At 34.2% G+C, this 20,367-nt stretch overlaps 3 protein-coding genes, 1 long non-coding RNA gene and 1 pseudogene across 4 annotated transcripts; 3 read left to right on the forward strand and 2 right to left on the reverse strand.

Moving 5' to 3' along the window:
• Positions 1-5,785: 5,785 nt before the first annotated feature.
• LOC106301790 (pentatricopeptide repeat-containing protein At4g21705, mitochondrial) lies at positions 5,786-7,440 on the reverse strand. Its single transcript, XM_013738265.1, has 2 exons — positions 7,173-7,440; positions 5,786-7,095 (listed from the first exon to the last, which is right to left on the reverse strand). Exons 1-2 carry the CDS (start codon positions 7,404-7,406, stop codon positions 5,863-5,865), a joined length of 1,467 nt encoding a protein of 488 aa, XP_013593719.1. The 5' UTR covers positions 7,407-7,440; the 3' UTR covers positions 5,786-5,862.
• Positions 7,441-8,018: 578 nt separating this feature from the next.
• LOC106303344 lies at positions 8,019-10,730 on the reverse strand (annotated as a pseudogene).
• A 336-nt stretch (positions 10,731-11,066) lies between these two features.
• LOC106304824 lies at positions 11,067-12,240 on the forward strand. The gene is made up of 3 exons (XR_001262844.1): positions 11,067-11,173; positions 11,760-11,844; positions 11,930-12,240. It is a non-coding gene; the product is annotated as an uncharacterized LOC106304824 (long non-coding RNA).
• Positions 12,241-12,426: 186 nt separating this feature from the next.
• On the forward strand, positions 12,427-13,162 carry LOC106304496. The gene has a single exon (XM_013740901.1). The coding sequence runs from the start codon at positions 12,596-12,598 to the stop codon at positions 13,016-13,018; it is 423 nt and encodes a 140-aa protein (XP_013596355.1). The 5' UTR covers positions 12,427-12,595; the 3' UTR covers positions 13,019-13,162.
• A 3,890-nt stretch (positions 13,163-17,052) lies between these two features.
• On the forward strand, positions 17,053-19,210 carry LOC106304480 (CRIB domain-containing protein RIC11-like). Its single transcript, XM_013740887.1, has 5 exons — positions 17,053-17,290; positions 17,740-17,892; positions 18,211-18,308; positions 18,525-18,627; positions 18,730-19,210. Exons 2-5 carry the CDS (start codon positions 17,835-17,837, stop codon positions 18,954-18,956), a joined length of 486 nt encoding a protein of 161 aa, XP_013596341.1. The 5' UTR covers positions 17,053-17,290; positions 17,740-17,834; the 3' UTR covers positions 18,957-19,210.
• Positions 19,211-20,367: the final 1,157 nt, after the last annotated feature.

The raw sequence follows: 20,367 nt of genomic DNA on the forward strand, positions 1-20,367 counted from the left end.
AAATTTATTAATTTTATGCAGTAATTTATTTTTCTATTAGTCGAAATATGGTTAGATATATAGGTAATTGTGATTTTATAGAGAAAATATACAAAATTAATTGTTTCCTTAATCTGTGTGCACAATGTCAAAATGACACTTAATATGAAACAGAAGGAGTATACATTAAGAATGAGTTTTAATTTGCAGATGTAATTTGGGATGCTAGTAGTATGCAAGTTCTTAGATTTGGTGTAAGTTTGGACGATTAGTTTGGTTTTGATGATTGGTCTGGTATCAGGGAAGCCACATGATAGGGAAGGGGTAGCACCCATATTTTAAAAAAAAAAAAGTGTAAATGCTAAGTAATTTTATATGTGTACCCATTAGAATTTTTAATTGTGCACTCATTAAAATTTAGATTAAGGGCAAATGAAAAACAAAACAAACTGAATTCCAAAAAAAGAATAGCTTAGCCCACAAAAAATAAAAGAAACTTTTAAAGCCCAATTATAGTTTTCAATTTTTTCTGCTAAAATCATAAATCTCTAACTAGTAGTAAGAGTAACTAGTAACTATTAACGTGACATGCAAAAAACTTTAAAAATATATTTTTATTTCCAAAATTTCTTTTAGAAAATATTTTGATTTGTTTCCACTAGGATATGTAATTATTCGAATAGTATTTGAATTTTACACAGAAGTCCTAAAGTTTTAAACAATGACTAATTTGACTTTAGATAAATTTTGTTTTTTTATCATCGACGAAAAAGTAATTTAGTTATTTAATTACATATCTTTTAATTTGTAAACTTTTGAAATTGGTTTTGAATTTACCTGTTACTGGTGCAAATCATGAAAAAATGTTTTTATGCAATGAAATTAGTGGAAACCACCCTATCCAAACGAATGTGAGATCATTTTAAGTGTATCTCATTTTGATTTACCAAACAATTGCTTGAAAATATCACAAACTAAGAAGTGATACCTTACTTCAAGCAATGATTAATTTATAATGTATTAATATCAATATTTTATTACATTTATTTTCATATTATATCTTATTTTAATTTTAAATAATATTTTTAAAAATTATTTAATATTTTAATTTTAATATTAGTAGTGCATCCACCTGAAAAATTTCCTGGTTTCGCCCCTGTTTGGTATGGGTCGCTTTCTTATCTCTTACATGATATGAAAACACGGTTTTAAAAGGTCCAACAGCTAGCTACAACATTAGTTGAAGCTGCTAGTGGTTAGTTGAAGCTGCTAGTGGCGATAAATAGCTAATTCGTCGTTGTTGTGGCCAAGTCATCTGTGATATATTGCTGCTGTATTCTCTCACTGTCCCTTCTCTCACTCATGTAGCTGGTCCGAATATTCACTAATAGAGACACGTTCAGGATGACTACAAGCCAACTTTCTCGACCAAAGGCTACAAGTAAGCCACCAATAACCAAACAGGAGTCGTATTGTCTGGGTTTTTTCAAGGTATCCCACACTCTGCTTTAATCACATGGCTAGCATTAAAAACTTCTCTCCATCAATGCGAGAACTTGTTTCTTCTTCGATGAACCAAATGAAACCAGAAGTCATATTTGCTTTATCGTATTCGTGAACGGTTTAGACTGAGCTTTATGGGCGTTTCCGAACCTTTGACTAATCTTGTAACATACCCTTATTTGAAATACTACAACACTGAAAATCACATGCAAAACAATACTAGTTAATCTATATTATAAATTCATATAGAACATCTTTGATCATTTCGAATCATCGATTTAGTGCGATGATTGTTGGTAAAACAAATTACTACAAGTTATCAAGAATAAGTTGATCCTACGAAATCTTCTAAACCAAACATAACACGAGACTGGAACACGTAATAACAATTTGATTCAATTTCCGCCTGTTTTTGGGCAGGTAAATTAAAGAAAAACTCAAAAGAAACACGCTAGAGATTAATTAATGTGGACCATTAGGACAATAACTAACCACCAACTTATATATAACGACAAATTCTTATAAGACTAACAAGTGAGGTTTGTTAACTTTATAGTACACATTTTTAAGCATGATAATTAAGCAGCCAATTCGAGGAATCAAATGGAAACTTGAAGGATGTTTCGTTTGCAAGCTGTTCTCCAAATTCAGTTTAAATATTTCTAAATTCATCCAACCAAAAAAGCTTTATGTCTACCAACGAAAATGACATTCAGAAAAATCAGAACTTTTATTTAAAAAAATTAATAGACTAAATGGTTGTGGCTAAAAAGTAGAAGTTAGTAATAAATAATACTATGCCTATGTTTTTAACTTCTGAAATACTTTTAGAATTCAATATCACAAACCAATGACACGGTAGTTAATACATATTTAACCAAGTTTTGGGATTTATATCTGACTCCAAAGGGCTGACTAAAACTTTTCATGGAAAAATTATATCACTAGTATCACTAGTAAAACTGTAATGTATAAATTATTTGGCGTCTTTTTTTCAGAAAAATGTATGTTTTAATTTTTTCACATTTACTAAGAAAATATATCATATTTTAGTTATCAATGCATTATTTTTTGTAATTAACTATTTCCTAAAAAAATTAACCAGTAGAATTTTAATAAACACAATTAAGTTTTTTGAAGTTTACAATTTTCAATTAATTTATGCTTTGAAAATATATAAAAGAATGTATCTTTTTGAAACGAAATTTATTTCTAAAACATGGATTTTTTTGGAACGGAACGAATATTCACTGCCAACCACAATTTTGGTCGATTTACTTTCTCTTAGAAAACAATTTGGCCATTAGTGATCGGTGGTTACTACGTGGAAACTGCAAGAACGATATGAATAAATATTACCAATAGACAAAAGTGGCACCTTTTGACTTTGATTCCACAGCTCAAACTATGATTGCATCTTCAACTTGACGTTTCCACTAACAGCTCTTTAAATAAGTACAGTATAATATTTTTAAATTAATATTCTATAAAGTAATGTACACTAAATATCTCTATAAAATAATATAATATTATAGTTTAAAATTAAATTTTTGGTTCAATTAGTATATCGATAAATTAATATCTCTACAAATTAATAAAAAAAATTATAGTTTTGGTATAGTCTCAACATTATTAATTTATAGAGGTTTCAGTATAATAAGTGTGTGATTAGTTATTAAACCACGGGATTATAAGAAAGTGCTTTTGGTCAATATATTATAAGCGCTATCAATTATCTATTCTGCTCTGTACATTACTTATCAACTTTATTATCATAACCAATCAAGGTGCTTCTACTTTATTTACTTTTCGTATTTAATAATAGAACAATGTTTCCACATTGTTTGAATATTTTATAGTTAAATATCACTCCCAAGTGACATCGCCGATTATAGCAGTGGCGGAGGTACGTTGATAGCATGTGGGTCAGTTGCCCCATATGAATTTATAAACAAAATTTTTTTACATGTATTTTTTTTTAGAAAACTGAAAAAATGGTGTAAATTTTAGGTAATTGACCCCTATGATATATGTTAATTATGAATTGACCCTCTTGACAAATTTTCCTAGCTCTGCCACTCGATTATAGGTGATATATAGCTGATAAGTAACGGTTAAAATATCCTCTAGGTGCCATATCTATAAAAATTGAGGTTATAAGAATTTATATAAGACCGCATGTTTTGAAGAACTTGTCCATTACTTATAGATTATATTTGTACAAAATGTTATCCATAACAATCTAAATGGTCATAACAAAATATATAAACAAAAATTGGAGCGTGAGCATCTAACGTTTTAACAAACAAGTAGCATAAGTTACGTTGATGACTTTGTGTGTGACTATAAAATCAAATGATATAAACGTGAAAACTGAAAAGAAAGTCTTCACTCCTAGCCACTAGGAGATAAGATTGTATTACTATAAAATCAAATGATATACGAGAGAGCGTATATCACACGAGAACGAGGTCGTTGTGATTATCAATACTAACACTACATAGAATTTGAGCTTATTGTCAATCTCGTACATTCTAATCAACATAACTAACAAAAAAAAAACACTTGTTCGATGTTTAAACATACGTAAATATATATTGTTTTTCATGTAGTTTCTGAAGTCATATTTTTTTCTTGTACGTTTTAGAGATAAGTATAAGAAGCAATAAGTGTGAAAATTGGCTGACGTCGACTTCAGTAATTGCTGTCTAGGTTCGGTGAATCCGTTAATGGATTAGGTCACGTATATATAACCCGAAGAAACGTACGTCGAAACTCGAAACCATATCAATCTCTACAAGAACAACTGAGAATTTATGCCATTTATTATATAGCGATCAAGCAGAACTTAACTAATAATAAATCCATCACCATTCGATATATATGTTATTAGACGAATATTTTGTTGGTGTATCAGATTATATGGTTTATTTACCCTAAATGTATACGAACATGAATGTGGTTAGTTTGAACAACTTAGAGACTAGAAGGATATATATATAAAATCAAATGATTAAAGGTAGCGCTTATGTAAAACGAAGTAGACTCCCTTGGGGTCATCAACAGGGGAGGTTATATGTTAAAAAAAAAAAACATGGGAGTTTATGTCCACCTCAAACACCTTGATCAACGTAACTAAAAACGAACTCACTTGCACATTGTTTAAACACACACACGTATCAATTGTATTCTTGTTCAACTGTTTAGTCATATTTTTATTTTTACAATTTAAAAGGATAAGAAGAAGAATTGGTGACAAAAATGGCTGATGTAAGATTTCTGACTTCGATGTTACTTTGCTTCGGTGATGAATTTAATAAGGAAACCACGGCTTAAATCTAAAACGAACACGACAAGATCTGGATATAGAAATATAAGTACAGTGAATTATCCCGCCGAATCATTCATCTTATCAAACTTTGGGTTTTCTTTATCTCGAGATAAGCAAGTGGCCATTTAGTTTATAGATAATCCATCTGATTAGCAATTAATATACCTTATAAAATAACGACATTCGTCCATGATAGATGAATATAGCTTTGTATATTACGTCCACATACATACATAAAGACAAAACGGATATGTACGATCACAAAGTTATATTTCGCCAGATAAAATTAAAATGTTATTAGCACAAAAAAACTTGTGAGAATGTTATTTCTTATAAAAATAGAAACCTTTTAAACATATATGTTGCGTTTGAGAAATCAGATCCAAACATAAGTAATGTTTTGAAACTTTTTGCTTCAAAGAGTGTTAACAAAAAAAATTGTAATTAAGCAAACAAATAGTCAATTACAAATAAATTAACTGGCAAAAATATTGGACAATACAGTGAAAACAAAGAAGCTTAAAAGCAGATTGCGTTCACGTTAATGTTTTTTGGTCTTAAGTTCACCTTAATGTTGCACTTGTCAACATATCATCATTCTAGTTATAGATCATATAGTAAGATACATGCTAATTTGGAAGTCAAGTCTTACAATATTGTGATCCGAATTTTTTTAATGTGATCTGAAATTTGAGTAAATTAAACTAATACTACAAATAGTTAATTAGAACAAATGAAAATAGCTACAGCAGTCTGTTTATTTTTGTTGACATGCAACTCAATCTTGTCTTTTCGTTTTTGGGTGTAAATAATAATCCCTTTTGTGTAACATAAGTTGTTACAGAGTGGAATATAAACTTCAATAATCCAAATAGTGTCCCAACACTCCGTTCTGTTATAGTTGTTCAATATAAGAGCAAGTGGCACTTGAACAAGAACAGAGGAACAACATCAAAAAGATTCTGGTGCTTGTGGTATCAACTATTAGGTCGTTGAAGCAAAACTCATCTTCAAAAGTCAAAACGCATAGTAAGAAGAATAAGAAAATCTCAGCAGTGACTTCTTGTGCTGAGAATAGCCATTGTTTCTTCATCGGTTTCAATCTTGTCCTCTTTCATACGCTGCAACAAGGTGTCAACGTTGCTTCCGCCTTCTCTTATATCAGCCTTGACAAGAGCATGATACATCTCTCTGTTCACACCCATACAACTCCTAAGAGACGCAACAAAGCTTTCTACTTCCCTCAAGCTCCCTTCATTCCCAAGCCAACTCAAAACGTTTGTCACCACCTTCACCCAAGGTCTCCATTTCCTCTTCCCCGCTTCCACATCTAAAGCCGTTTTCAAACACTTGTAAGCATTATCCAAAACACCTTTTTCAACATAAGCAGCAGCCACAAGCCCCCAAGAATCAGGCGTAGTACCTTTCCCTCTCTTCCCCAAATCTTCAAGCATCGCTTCTGCTTTCTCCTCCATACCTCTCCCAGCGTACCCACGAATCACCGCACTAGGAACTCGAAAATCGTAACAGTTCCCTGACGATGATTCCCATTCTTTAACCACTTCCTCAGCTTCTTTCAAAGCATCAATCTTCACAAGCGACTGTAACACCGTTAGATAGTCCTGATTGATCCGTCTCTTACAAGCGTCCTTCTCCAACTCCCATAGCCTCAACACCTCTCCCTTGTCACCTAACCTCGCATAAAGCGTTATAAGATGACTGTAACCTTCCCCATCTTTACTCTCCAACCTACTTTCAGACATTCTCAGAAGCTCAACGGCCTTATCACGGTCCCCACCGTCGATATAAAACTTGGCAGCAACAGCATAAGTGTTCCAATCCACTGTCTCCATATCACTCAAGATCTCACCAATCCTCTCAAGATCATTCATAACACCAAAAGCATTAATACAAATCCTAAAACTATAATTATCAGGAGCGACATTCTCCTCCTTCATCTCATCCAACACACGAGGAACCTTGTCGTGCTGACCTATGTTAGTGTAGAGACACATGATGTTGTTGTAAGTAAGAGGCGAAGAAGCGTAACCCAACTGCTTCATCTTCTCGAAATGCGACAGAGACTTCTCGACGTCCAGCTGCCTGACGTAGCAGTTGAGAAGCGCTCCGTGAGTCTTGTCGTTCTTGTGCTGTTCCTTGAGGCTTTCGAAGTAGGCTTCCGCGGAGACGAAGCCGTGGACTCTGCCTACGAGATCGAGGTGGACGGCGTGTTCCGACGGGGAGAAGATGCATACGCCGGTGTCGTTCATCCATTTCGAAACCTGTGGGAGAGGATTAAAAGGGTTTTAGAGAGAAAAAAGGTACTTGCTTTAGAGAGAGAGGGAGGAGGGGAAGGGACCTCGAGGGCGTGGAGGAAGCGTTTGCGTCTGCGGAGGTCGTGGACGATGCGGATGAGCTCAGCGACGGAGACTTTGTTGCCGGAGTGGACCCAGTTCTGGAGTTCTGGGTAGACGCTTGATTTAGGGTTTCCTAAAGGACTGATTTTGGAGTAAAGGGTCGTCCTTTTTACTCTGTTTGTGTAGTAATATCTGCTTGTGAACAGATTCGCCGGGATTCGTCGGAGTATGTTCATGGTGATGAAATGCGGCGGAGACTCTGCTTTTCGATTCTGAACAACATGTTTTAGTGGTTTTTAAAAAGGTTTATGATATTTGCAAATTAGACCTTAAACTTTGGTTATAATTCAATTTAAACTTGATGCTTTAAATTTTGAACCTTGACCCTCAAAAAAACCTTCGAATGCAATTCAATTTGGTTCTCTATCTGCAACAGACTCAATGATGCGAGTTAATTGAAGTAGATGAAATTTCAAAAGTGAACGCTGTCTCAGAGCAGAGACGAAACAGAGACTTGAGGAAGAATGGTTATGACAAAAAGATGTTTTGTGAAGATATGGATTCATTGGGAACTGATCATATCTTCTCTCTACTGAAGCATTTGAAAGATTGTTTTAGGCCAAAACTAAGACCAAGCAGGAAAAAACACTTTCTTTTCTCAAGTCAGTTTCAGCTGTTATAAAGTACTTCTTCAGGCAAACGTTGTGTTGTTACTTCCTTCAACATGAGAGTAGTTTCTAATTTCAGAAAGTATACAAATAAAGGAAACACAAACTCGTAGTTTGATTTTGTTATAAAGATACTAGAAAACGAGAACACGAAAAGCTCACAATGTTCTACAAAAACCAGAGAGCAAAGCCTTTTCACTTTCGGCCTTTAGCTGATTTAAGGCCTTTGGTAAGTATCCTGGGGGTAATCGCCATTGACATAAGCTCTTGAAAGAGCAGTTTGCAAGCATATGGAATGTGAACCTGTGAAAAACGTATCAAACAAATGAGCATTGAAAACAAGATCGTTTATAAACACAATCTGGAGACTTACCTGAACGATATCTGTTTTGTTCTTGCAACCTCTGCATTCAAAAGAATTCTTCTTCAGATTTGCAATGGCGATGAGCCCACAGGTTTCACACACATGCACCCTATACGCCTCGCTCTGATCAAACAGCCTCTCTTTCATACTTACAGGAGGTGCAAGACCATCATCGTCCAGCTTCTCATATGAACCATGTCGCATACCCTAAAGCAGAAACACTAAAGTGTTAAACGCCGCTAACAATAAGCACCACATAAATATATGAGTCGCAAGTGTCAAATTATGTCTTACCATTGTACTTGCTCTATCTGGGCGCCCAAAGTCTTCTTTGACTAGCGTCCCCATTTTTTTCTCCTCATCTCTGCCCACAGAAAGATTGCAGTATAAATAAATGGACAGACCAAAAGAAAATGTCCACGTGTGGCGGCATACTCACCTGTAAGACCGAAAGAACAAGGATCTAAAGAAACCACGATCTATTGAAGACTGATTCATGATGACAGAATCTTCCTGATTATATCCAGAATAGCAAGAAATGGCAACAAGAGATGGGAGGGAAAGCCTAGAAACATACCATGCGAAATTGGTAATTGGTGACATATATTCCCATCGCTTGCTTTCCCATACCAGATTGATACGTGTTACGGGGCGACTAAATTCAAAAAAAAAACGCAGAAGTGGCAGAAAAAAGTACACGAGATAGTTAGCATAATTTGAATTTACATAACTAAATTGTTTCTTATAGACAAGTAAATTAAAGAGAGAAAAACCTGATTATGGTCAGGAAATGGTATAATCGAAGCACAAACGCCCAATATCAAAGAAGGGTGAATCTCACAATGTGTGTAAGTTTTGGAATATGCCTCATCGGGACGGAGTCTAGCTTGAACCAGATCCTGAAACAAAACTAGGATTGAGTTTTCTGTGCAAATGAGTGGCCAAAAGATAATATATTCACATTTTCAATTCAACCTTCGGACATTCTATTACTCACATTAATAGTCATGGATATCATAGTAGTCTCCTCTTCCTCTGTGTCAATGTATTCTATAAACCCCTTTGCAACTAGATGATGCCAACCATCTTCTTCTGCACTTTCCTGCGTTATAAAAAGAATGTTGGTTCAATCAAGTTATAAGAAAAGGTATTTTGAGAGCAGAAGACTAAAAATTTACCCTTTGTTGCAAAGGATAGATATCTTTCTTCTTTATTAACAGCCTCTGGTTATCCACAATAAACAAGGGACGACTACAACGACCATAATCAGTGTAAATCCGGAGCTCTTTCAGACGAATATCTCTAACAACGCCAACTTCAGTGTTAACATCAACCTGCAAGAGAACGTAATATATCACCTCCTTTTTTAACGGAATATATCACTTACAAAACGTTGCAATTTAGTGGCGAAAATATTTGCAAACGGGAAAGAAACTGCATGCTTACCCTTCTTCTCAAACGTCTCAAAGTTTTCACCAACATGTCAGGATCTCGATGAACTCCAACCCACATTCCATTGACAAAGATTTTTGTGGCTTGGGGTATTACCGATGGAGAGATTTCCTGCAATCAAGTTAAAACCTTGAGTACCCGAAACAAAGTAACAGAAATTGAGTAAGTAACCAACTGTGAAGTGATACAAACCTCAAAATTCTCAGTCCCCCATTCTTCCAAGATGGGATAAGCAGCTGACCCAACGGTAATGTAGACCATGAGCGCCAAATTTTTCACTAGACCACAAGCCTGGAAAAGCAAAGCCACAATAAGCAATGGAAGTAACTGAAACCCAGAACAATCTTTATTTCTATAAATTTAACAATTATACCTGTCCTTCAGGTGTTTCAGCAGGGCATATCATACCCCACTGTGAGTTGTGCAGTTGTCTTGGTTTCGCCAATTTTCCTGCCATATACGACTCGATTAGCATAATGAGAACTACAAGCCAATCTAACTTGTGAATAATAAACTGAACTATGACTAAAATACACGAACTGCACTAACAGAAAAAGTGACACAGCATATAAGTGCAGGAAAAGAACGAGGCCCCTTACCTTCACGCCCAATAGGAGAATTGAGACGCCTCAAATGCGACAAAGTGGAAGCATATGTTAACCGATTTAAAACCTGGTGACAAACTATGATAAACCAAAACTGTAAAGCTAAATGCCATATCTAAGGAAATGATCTGAGCTGAAAAAGGAAGAACAAATAAATAAATATCCTAACCTGAGAGACTCCAGCTCTTGTGCCAGCAGCGTTTGCCTGGCCCCAGTTCCCAGTAGCAAGAGAATATTTCAGGCCAGAGGTAATTGTTTTAGCCTTAATTAATGGCAAATTGAAGATTGACTTATTTGCCATTGTCAACGCACTGTTAAAACGACATGAGAGTCAAGACTTCCAAACACGGAATAAAAACTAGAATTAAAGTTATCGACTCAAGAAAGAGTAACTACGTAAGAGACCTTCTGAACATAAGATCTCACATCCCTCGTTAGCTTTCTGAAAAGCTGCATTAAAAAAGATGTCAAGTCAAAAAGGGATCCACTAAAATGATATTTCAAATTTTCTCAATAATGCATGATTGTGGGTCGGTTCCTGCTCGTATTCGTTATTGTACTCTATTTCTATCTGAGAGAGCGCACAGCAACAGAGGAGAATGAGACGGCCTCGAGTGTTTATAAAGGGAGAGGTCGGCTTGCTATTTATGGAACTAACCGGCTCGATTAGATAACCGGTTTCAGGCATTGATAGAAACCGTCCGGTTTGATTTTAAAGGCGCTTGGACTGTTGAATGACGATAATACCCTTAATTATATAAACAAAGTCCCAGCTCTTTTTTTTTTTTTGTTTTGCTTCGGCCGACGGAGAGTGAAGGCGGAGGGAGATAGAGAGAGATGATACCGCAGCAATGGACGCCGCCGTGTGGGAAGTCAATGCACGCATAAGTATGCAGCTCTGACGCAGATTCCATGTAAGTATCTCCCTCGAATTTGATTCTTGGCTCATTTGTTTGGATGGTTTAGCTATGAAATGATTACAATCGCTGTTAATCTGGTAAATTATTTGAAATCGATTTCGATATGTGGATTAGGTTTCTAATTTCTGGATAATGGATGATTCACAAGGAAGTCCATTGGTCTACATTTTTGTTTGGGGGAAAATGTTATTGTCAGGGTGCTTAGGTTGTAAAACCCTAATCATACTGTTTTACTGAGACATTGGGAGAATGATCACTTCTTTGGTTAGATGAAGAAAATGTTAAAAGAACACCGTCTTGCTTCTTGGTTAATAATGTATATTTGTAGAATGTGGCATGTCTCCATCCAGCTCATGTATATGTGAAAATGGTTAATAGGAGGTAGAGGAATCTAAGTTGAACAAGTGTTGTAAAGATGCTTCCGCATCGATGCTGCTTCTCTGGACTATTGCACAAATATGTATACTTAGTAAAAGGGCTTGGTTTGGACGTTTCTGATGAGAGTTTTACATTTTTTGTCTCTTGATTCCATTTGCAATCAGAGAAGCGAGCTGAAACCCTTTGTGTTGTTGTTGTATAGCACTCTCTTTCAGGATTATATATGCCCCCTGTTTTATACAACTCAGGAATGCTTTCATGCATGTGTCGCAGGCTGTGGTTACAAGGTTTGATATCCATGTTTCAACCCTCATTTTGATGCTTTTGCAATTTTTTTCTTCTTCTTAACGCACTGTTTCTGTCATCGTACAGTTTGAAGTTGAATCTGAGGAAGTCAATAAGGTGAAACCAAAGAGACCACCACCACGAGCTAAAAGACCAATGCAGCCTCCTTCTGATGAGGATGTTCCTACAAGTTCTGCTTGACATCAAAACGCTTTGTGAACTAACTTCTCAAAACTCTTCAAACATTTGGTAATCTCACATGAGGGAGTATTAATGTTCAGAGTAGCTAATGGAGAGTATATTAGTGGGTGGACCTTGTGACCTTTTAGTCCATAAGGCATATTAATGAAACTAGATATTGATATTTGGGTTTTTGCTATCTAATTCATCTTCTACAAGTTCTTTTACCCACATGTCACAATAGAGAAACGTTATATTGTGAAATTGGCAACATGTGGTACTTATATTAAACTAAAGAACTCAATATTGAATCCAGAAGTAAATTAGTCAAATGAGATGAGTGTTTTTTTTGTTGCAAATCTTGATTTCTTGTTAATGAAGGAAACAAAAAGAACATCATGACCTAATCTTGTCGATTAAGAGTTGGTGACTTAGGTTGTATCTTCTTCGTCACACCTAACCATTTATGAACCCACATAACAAACGGTGTCGTTTGAGCTCATCAACATCATCTACATAATTTACTAGTTTAAAGAGAAAAATACACATTAAAAAAAGAACTCTCTCCCTCACATGGCTCTTCCCTTAAACCGCGTTAGATCGTCGTCTATCTTCACGTTCACTGTTTCATTCGTCTTCATCTTCGCCGGAAAATCATTCTCCCAAGGCTTACGACCTTCCGATCATGGCCTACAGTATCAGTCCAGCTCACCACCGACTGAATCTCACTCACCTCCCGGTATAGTGATGTCCTTCTTCGGAGATTCCCATTCTCCTCCTCCTCAGCTCCTCCCAAAAGCTTCGGAGGCAGACGGCGACGATGACTCGTGGTGGCGTGACGACGGAGCCGCGAACAGACATGGTCATGTGATGAGGCACGTGTTTCTTGCGGCGAGTATCATCTGTGGCGTTTCCGGTGTTGCGCTGCTTGTGGTTTTCACTTTGGTTTACTTCTTTAGGTATCGCAAAAAAATATCCATCGAACTTACCGTGTAACGATTTAAAGTAGAAAATTCGATTTTGATGTTTTTGAAATATGATTTTTTTACACGAATTTTTTTTATTTTTATTTTAAAAAAATATAAAGAGCACTTTGCTTTATTCTGAAGAGTTTTATGTTTTGTTGCACACCCACATATTCTCCATTTAAAAAAAAAAATATTTCTAATTATTGTTGTAGAAAATAAATAAAACTATAATATTGTGTGGTTATTATTAGCCATGAGGATCTGTGAGGCTTGGAATATGATCTGATGCCCAAAATAAAATGATTAAAAAAAAAAGAAAAAGGACTATTATTGTCTGTTCATTTAAATAACTTATGAAAATGGTAGGTTCGTGGCAATAATTGATGGAAACTTATTTTACTGCTCTGAATTGTCTATTTTTATTGTTAACCAACTGTTGTCGCCGAATTAAACAATTATGTTAACTAACTTCCACATTTATTAATGTTTTTCAGTTAAAAGTTTAATGCTGAGTATTAAACAATCAATTATAAAACAATTAAAAACGATGCCCTTTCTTTATTTTTTTTTTTTTTTTGCTAAATTGTAAATATCATTTCAGAAATGAAAATTGAGGTTTTACAAGATGTGATTAACAAATATAAAACCTCTAGACTTGATTCTACGGCAAAAAAGTGAAAAACATAGAATCAAAAACAATCGATACTTTAGCCGTTCTGCGTGGAAGCAAACAGTCTTGTAAAATCCGAGCGAGAAGTCGCACGGAGAACCCAAAGACTAGGGAACAAGAACACACAAAACTCACAAGAAGTTGATTCATCCAGCTGCCAGAACAAATTGTCATCTCATTGAGAGCAAACACAGGCCCGCTCAAGGACTGCCCTCAGGTCCGAGCTGGGACAAGGTCTGAACCAAGGTCCAACAATAGACTGACAACACTTTAACTGCAAGAGCTTAATAGCGCTCAACTTCATCAACCAAGCTCGTCCTCTAAGCCAGCGAAGAGAAAGGGGCAGCATCACCACTCGTGAGCCTTACTACCTCCTCTAGGATTGAAGTGAAGATCTTGTAACACCAAGAAACCGAAAAAACCTCCACTGCCCGTATCAATTGAAACCTGCAAATCAAAACTCAGACTAACAAGCAACGTCAAATATGTGCAAAGGAGGGACGAGGAGCTAATTAAAGCTACAACTCAACAGCAATCACCTAAGCTTGATTCAATAGAAGACAAACACGCCATCTCCATTTCAGAATCTGAAGTCTTGGGACCTCGAGCATAAGGTGTAGCACCCCAGAACCCTTGGGAGAGAAGACAATATTAATAGCGACATGTGAAATCCAAAACCGATAGGGTTTTGCAGTAGCCGGGAGAGGCGGACTCAATCCGGCGAAGAGAGGCTGCAAAGGTACAGTGCAGTCGCTATAGGCACCAGAACCTGAGCTCTCTCAGCACGGCGAGGATTCCTTCGACAGACGCGACGGAGCTCGCCCTCAAGACCAGATTAGATCTGTATCACCAATCGAACCCATAACAGAGAGGGATATGGACAAGACGGGAGCTAATACGGGGCCCTCTCACAACGCTGAGAGGCGTCGGAGAGGCTAGCAGAAGACGACGGAGGCGCCTCGAGATGTTGAGTTACGGGGGAGAGAGGAAATAAGGCGTGTGGATGGTATGTTTTATGAAAGTTAAAAAAAAAAAAACTATGCTTTTCGTAGTTCTACTTATAAATTTATAGCCAGGAGATATACATATTTTCCAGAAAAGAAAAACTCATAAATCCGACTTATCAGTGATAAATTAATTTATATGGAATCGTATAAATGTATAAAAACCAAGTCTATCGCATCGTTCCTGGCAATATATGCTCCTTTTTCTTGTTAGCCGTAGCCATGATAAACATAGCTGTACCTAACAGGACTATAACTAAGACCAGATTAAGACTAGGTCAAATTAGTCCATCACAATACTCTATTTACGAGTTACATATAATATAATAGTTCAAATTTTGGAACGAAGGCCAAATAAGTCGATCACATAGAGCGCTTGAATTTCTTCAATGTTATAAACCATAGATCACTTCACCTTAGAGCATGACCAACCACAATATGCTAATAGGTCCTTAGTTAATAAAAAAACTAAAATTAATAGTACAGTAAAAAATTAAAAACTATTGGTTTTAAGAAATGAACTTTTAGAAATTTACTGAAAAGTTTTAGAGACAAGTGTCTTTTTTTAATTAATCAGACTCTATTAAAAATAAAATTTAAATAAAAAACTAAAATACATCAAAAAAAATATTTTTGTTATTAAAATCTTCATTTGAGCATACTCGTTGGTGATGTTCTTACAATACATATACTCTTTTCAATGGTCTCTTGCATTTTTCTTTATAATTACGTGAGGGTTATTGGTTGTTGTATTTTAATGGATTTGAAAATCTGAACTAAATCTAGTGTTATTGGTTCTATAATTTTCAAATATGTATTAAAATCATGTGTTATTGGTATAGTGATTCATAAATTCTATATCAAATCAAGTGTTATTCAATCGTACGGATTTACTAATAAATTTGATTTTATAATGGATTTGAATAAATTTTTTTACATTTTTTTTGTTATAAATACAAAGACTCAGATCCGAGGGAAAACCTATGTATTTGTAAATACTAATCCGAAAAAAATTAAAAAATCTGAATATTTTAATTGGATTTATTAATACTGCTGTTCTCGATTATTTTAAGAAAACTCCTAAACTACAGGCTTCAGCCTTTCATTGTATTTAAAATTGTATGGCACTGGTCATTGTATGTATATACAGCTAACGAACATTATAGTTGTCGAGGTATCAAAGAAAGGTGGAACACACAAAGCGTGTGTTGAACAAATCTGCCGAAAGTTGCATTGTTTAATTCAATATGCATGCATTATACAGTTGTGGCCATTGATTATCATACTGCTCTAGATCCTATATTTTCCTAAGTTTTCTTATGAAAATTACTAATTTGCTGCTAGTAGATTGATATAAACACACTATTGATGGGAAATGATGATGTATACAAACTATATTAATTATGATTCTAGTCGCTCAATCAAGAAATCGAATCTTATATATTAAAACATAAGTCACAACTTTGATTTACGTGTGATTTTTTGAAAAATTGACCTAATGGACCTATTCCTAAAAAGTCATGTTACATTTAATCTATAATCTTATCATTTAAATTTTGGATCTACCAAAAATTTTTATTGTGCTATCAATAATTGGATTTAAATAATAGATAATCCATTGAATTTATAGATAGTATAAATTAAATATATATAATTTAATGTTGTAATATTATACTTCTATATGTTAAATATTTAAATATTTGTCGATGTTAACTTTTAAAATTACAAAGATTTTTTTAAAATAACAAAAATCATATTATCTAACAATTATTAATCTAACAAATTTTAAACTATATAGTTTATTTTAAAAATTAAACAAAAACCAAATGTTTAATTATTTACTCGATAATATAAATCTATGAAGCGAAAAGTTTATTTTAAAAAAAAAAATCTAAATTTGTGAAATGTTACAATATCTTTGAATATAACAATAAAACAATATTTTACTGATTTTTATATATATAGTTACGATTTTAATAATGAAATAATAATCAGAAAATGTATATATAGAAGAAAACACAAATACATGTGAAAGTTTGAAACAATATATCCAAAGAAAAAAATATACCGTAAACTTGTTATGCTTTAAAAATTGATAGACACATATATGTATTATAATATATATATCAATTTAGAATTAAAAATAAAATATTTATATAAAAATAAATGAAAACAAAAATTGATTCTTTTATCAATAAAATCGCTGAATGACAGGAATCTTCGAACCCAAATCTGTAAAAAGTATAAGAATGATAAAATCGAAAATCACAAATCATTGTCATCCACGTATTACCGTGTTCTATATGTTATAGTATCACGACTAGGCAATGTTTATCTATTTTCTGAAACATTCTTACAATAATAGACTAAGAATCTTTTGTTAAATAAATTATTAACATATATGATTGTATACGACAAGTAGTATCATGGTTCCCCACTTTCTTATATTTTTCCCGATCAAGCCATACTTCTTCCTTCATTCATCTCCACCATCAAAATTTGGCTATATCTTGATATTTATTGTGTGTTCTGTATGGGATACTATCTATTTGCTTAGAGAGGCACATATGTTTTGTGTATGTTCATTCAGAGGCTTTCTCCATCAACCACTATCTGTAATCTTTAGGTACATACTATTGCTCTTAATGAATACTCTCTTTTATTTTGAGAAAAATAAAACTCTCTTTCATTTCTTCACAAATAATATATATATGTATATATATATGTGTGTGTGTGTGTGCGCGTGTGATATGATAAATATTGTGGGATTACTATGTCATTTTGAGAGTTGCAATTTCTGTCTCTTAGGTAAAAATTAAGCATTCCTAACTTTAATAGCATCATCGGTTACTATTTACTAATGTTTCTATATTATAATCAGATGGATCATAGATTGTTGAAGCTTTTGAGTGCTCATAAATTGAATGTGCTAAATCTTGTTCCGTATGGGATAAACCATCACATGTATACGTATATATTTCCCTTGCTTTCCTGTTGTGTATGTTTCCTACAATCCTACTCTTTCTTTTTAATTTTTCTAAGAAAATTTGTTTTTTTGTATTACTTTTGTAACAGATAAGAGATAGTGGTTGTGTTAAGCTTATTACAATAGAAGAAGCTGATATAAACATTTGGAGGTGGCTAGTGATCTTCTCCATAGACAATCAATAATGACAATGAAGATGAAGGGAATCTACAAAAGCTTCAGATCGATCTCTCATATATTTGGTATCATTTTTACCATATTTTCAGTTACTTCTGATCGTATTAAGCTAAGTTATATGATTTATCAAACTTTCTTGCAACTTTGTACCATATAATTAGAATCTGTAAGTTCTGAACAAGAAGTAACTTATAAAAAAAAGTAACCTTAAGATATGAACGTCTACATTTCTGAAGTACAAGTACGCCTCACACGCCAAAACAAAAATTCCGGTTCATTTTTAGCCACAATCGTCCATTTTATTCACCCACATGGGAACACCCAATTATCTTAGAGATGTTTTAAGTGATAAATTAAGTTATTTATTTATGAAAAATAATTAGTTGAGAAAGAAAGAGATATGGAGATTGGGTACCCAACCGAAGTAAAGCATGTGGCTCATGTTGGCTGGGAGGGCTCCTCTGGCAGTGCTCCTGCATGGGTAAAGCTCTCTCTCTACTTTTTTTTTTTTGTTTTTTCTTTGTTTTTATTTTTACTTTTGTCTTAGTATAAGTAGGGTATTTTTCTCCTACTGTATTTTACTTAGCAAACAAAAACCGACTTTAGGAGTATGCCATCAACTCTATGGTTTTCTTGCCATAAACTCTAGTTTTCTGCTGATGTTGATCTAAAATTTTAATCGTTTCTGTGGATGAAGATGAGTGAATTTAAAGCAGCAGTAGAGCCTTTATCTCCAAGAGCATCATCTTTTAGTCATGCAACACATTCAAATTCTTTCTTGGTCACTTCTTCATCCACTGGTAATTTACGGTTGCATTTTAAGTGATGAAATGTATGAACAATTCTATATGCATTTTCAATAATTTCTCAATTATCTAAATTTATATTTCTTTTAAATGTAGATTTTGAACAGAGCTCAAGCCAACCAACTATATCAGATAGGCTAAGGGATGTGCCTCCAATTCCAGTAGGTCTATCCAAGGTTCATACTAAGAGCAAGAATAGGAGAAAGAAACCATCTTCATCATCACCAAGATCCAAATTACAATCTCCAAAGTCTTCAAGATCCGCAGGTTTATCTAAATATTCGTTCAAATCTATGACAACTCGATTGAACTCTAATGCATGAAGGTGAATCTAAACAAACAAAAATCATAACTTGTGTCACACATTATGCATAAGGAAAGTTTTTGTAGTTCTGGTGATTTTTTTTGTTCAAAGACATTTTGTTTTGTAGTTCTCGGATTTGAACAACTTCTATGTACATTGTCAAAAAAAATTACAAAAAAAAAAGGAAAAATATATAATTTGTGCGAGAGAAAAATTATTTACTTTCTATTGTAATCTGGATTCGCAGATTGGAGAAATGGATTTCCTTATTACAAGGAATCAATAATTTTAGGCTGAATTCAACAGAAAATTAGAAATTTAATATAATATCTCTCTCTGTCTTGATTTTTTTCCTTAAAAGAAGTTTAATTTGTTGTCAAGTTTAATTTTCTTTTAGCATAAAGGGTATGCAAGTATGATTAGCCGTTAGGAGCTGTACATGAGTTTCGAAATAAAAAAATTGTTTCAAAAGAGATACTCCATGTTTTACATTTACTATTCTATATTATTAGTTAATATTAATAAATTGTAAATTTCAAAAAATTGTATGTATTCAAAAATATTAATTTAAAATTATGGAAAATAATTAAAAATAAAAATTAATATTTGCATAATCAATTTTTAATATGTGTGAAACAGAAAAAAAGATATATCATTTAGAAACAAAGGAGTAAAAATTAATAATTAATACAGCCACATCCAAAAATGTGAGGGAAAAGGAACAACGATACTCTTCTTTGATAAAAGCCGAGAAACGAACGTCATATTCTTAGTTTACCAAGGCCCATATGGCTAGTTCGTGTTAGCATATACTCAAGTATCAAACACATAGTAGACTGTGTCATGTAAGAACTTAGAAGTACATGATTGGACAAAGAGGCGTAGTTCAAATATGTAGTAGCCCGAAAGACGTCATCAATAACATGAGGCTGAGGTTGGCTAGAGCCTTGACGGCCCTATACTTTTTTTTTTTGACAGCAAATACAGACTCATATTGACTCTGTAAACCAGATCGGTAACTTCGCATCCATGTGAACGACGAATGACGTTTGTTTCCTAGCACTGCGTGGCACTGCGTGCTAAGCTATCTGCCCGTAGATTCTCCGTTAAAAAGAAGACTAATATCTTCCAGATAGCTTTCAAATGCTGGCCATTCTTCTGGTTCCGAAACCATCTTCACCAGTTGCGAACAATCCGCTGCAAATGTGACCTGAAACTGTCTTAAATTCTTCATATATTCAATTGCCCATATGAGTGCTTCCACCTCCGAATGCAGGGGTAAAAGACGTGCTCTGACATTCCTTGCCCCTAATAAGCCATCAAACCCTGGTAGTGTACTATACCAGCCTTGTCCGGAAAATACTTCATTATCCTTCCATGATCCATCTATAAAGCACCATCGTCCATGAGTCACTAGTGTAGAAGTGGTT

The sequence above is a fragment of the Brassica oleracea genome, chromosome C7, assembly GCF_000695525.1.
Source record: "Brassica oleracea var. oleracea cultivar TO1000 chromosome C7, BOL, whole genome shotgun sequence".
Classification (NCBI taxonomy): Eukaryota; Viridiplantae; Streptophyta; class Magnoliopsida; order Brassicales; family Brassicaceae; genus Brassica; species Brassica oleracea.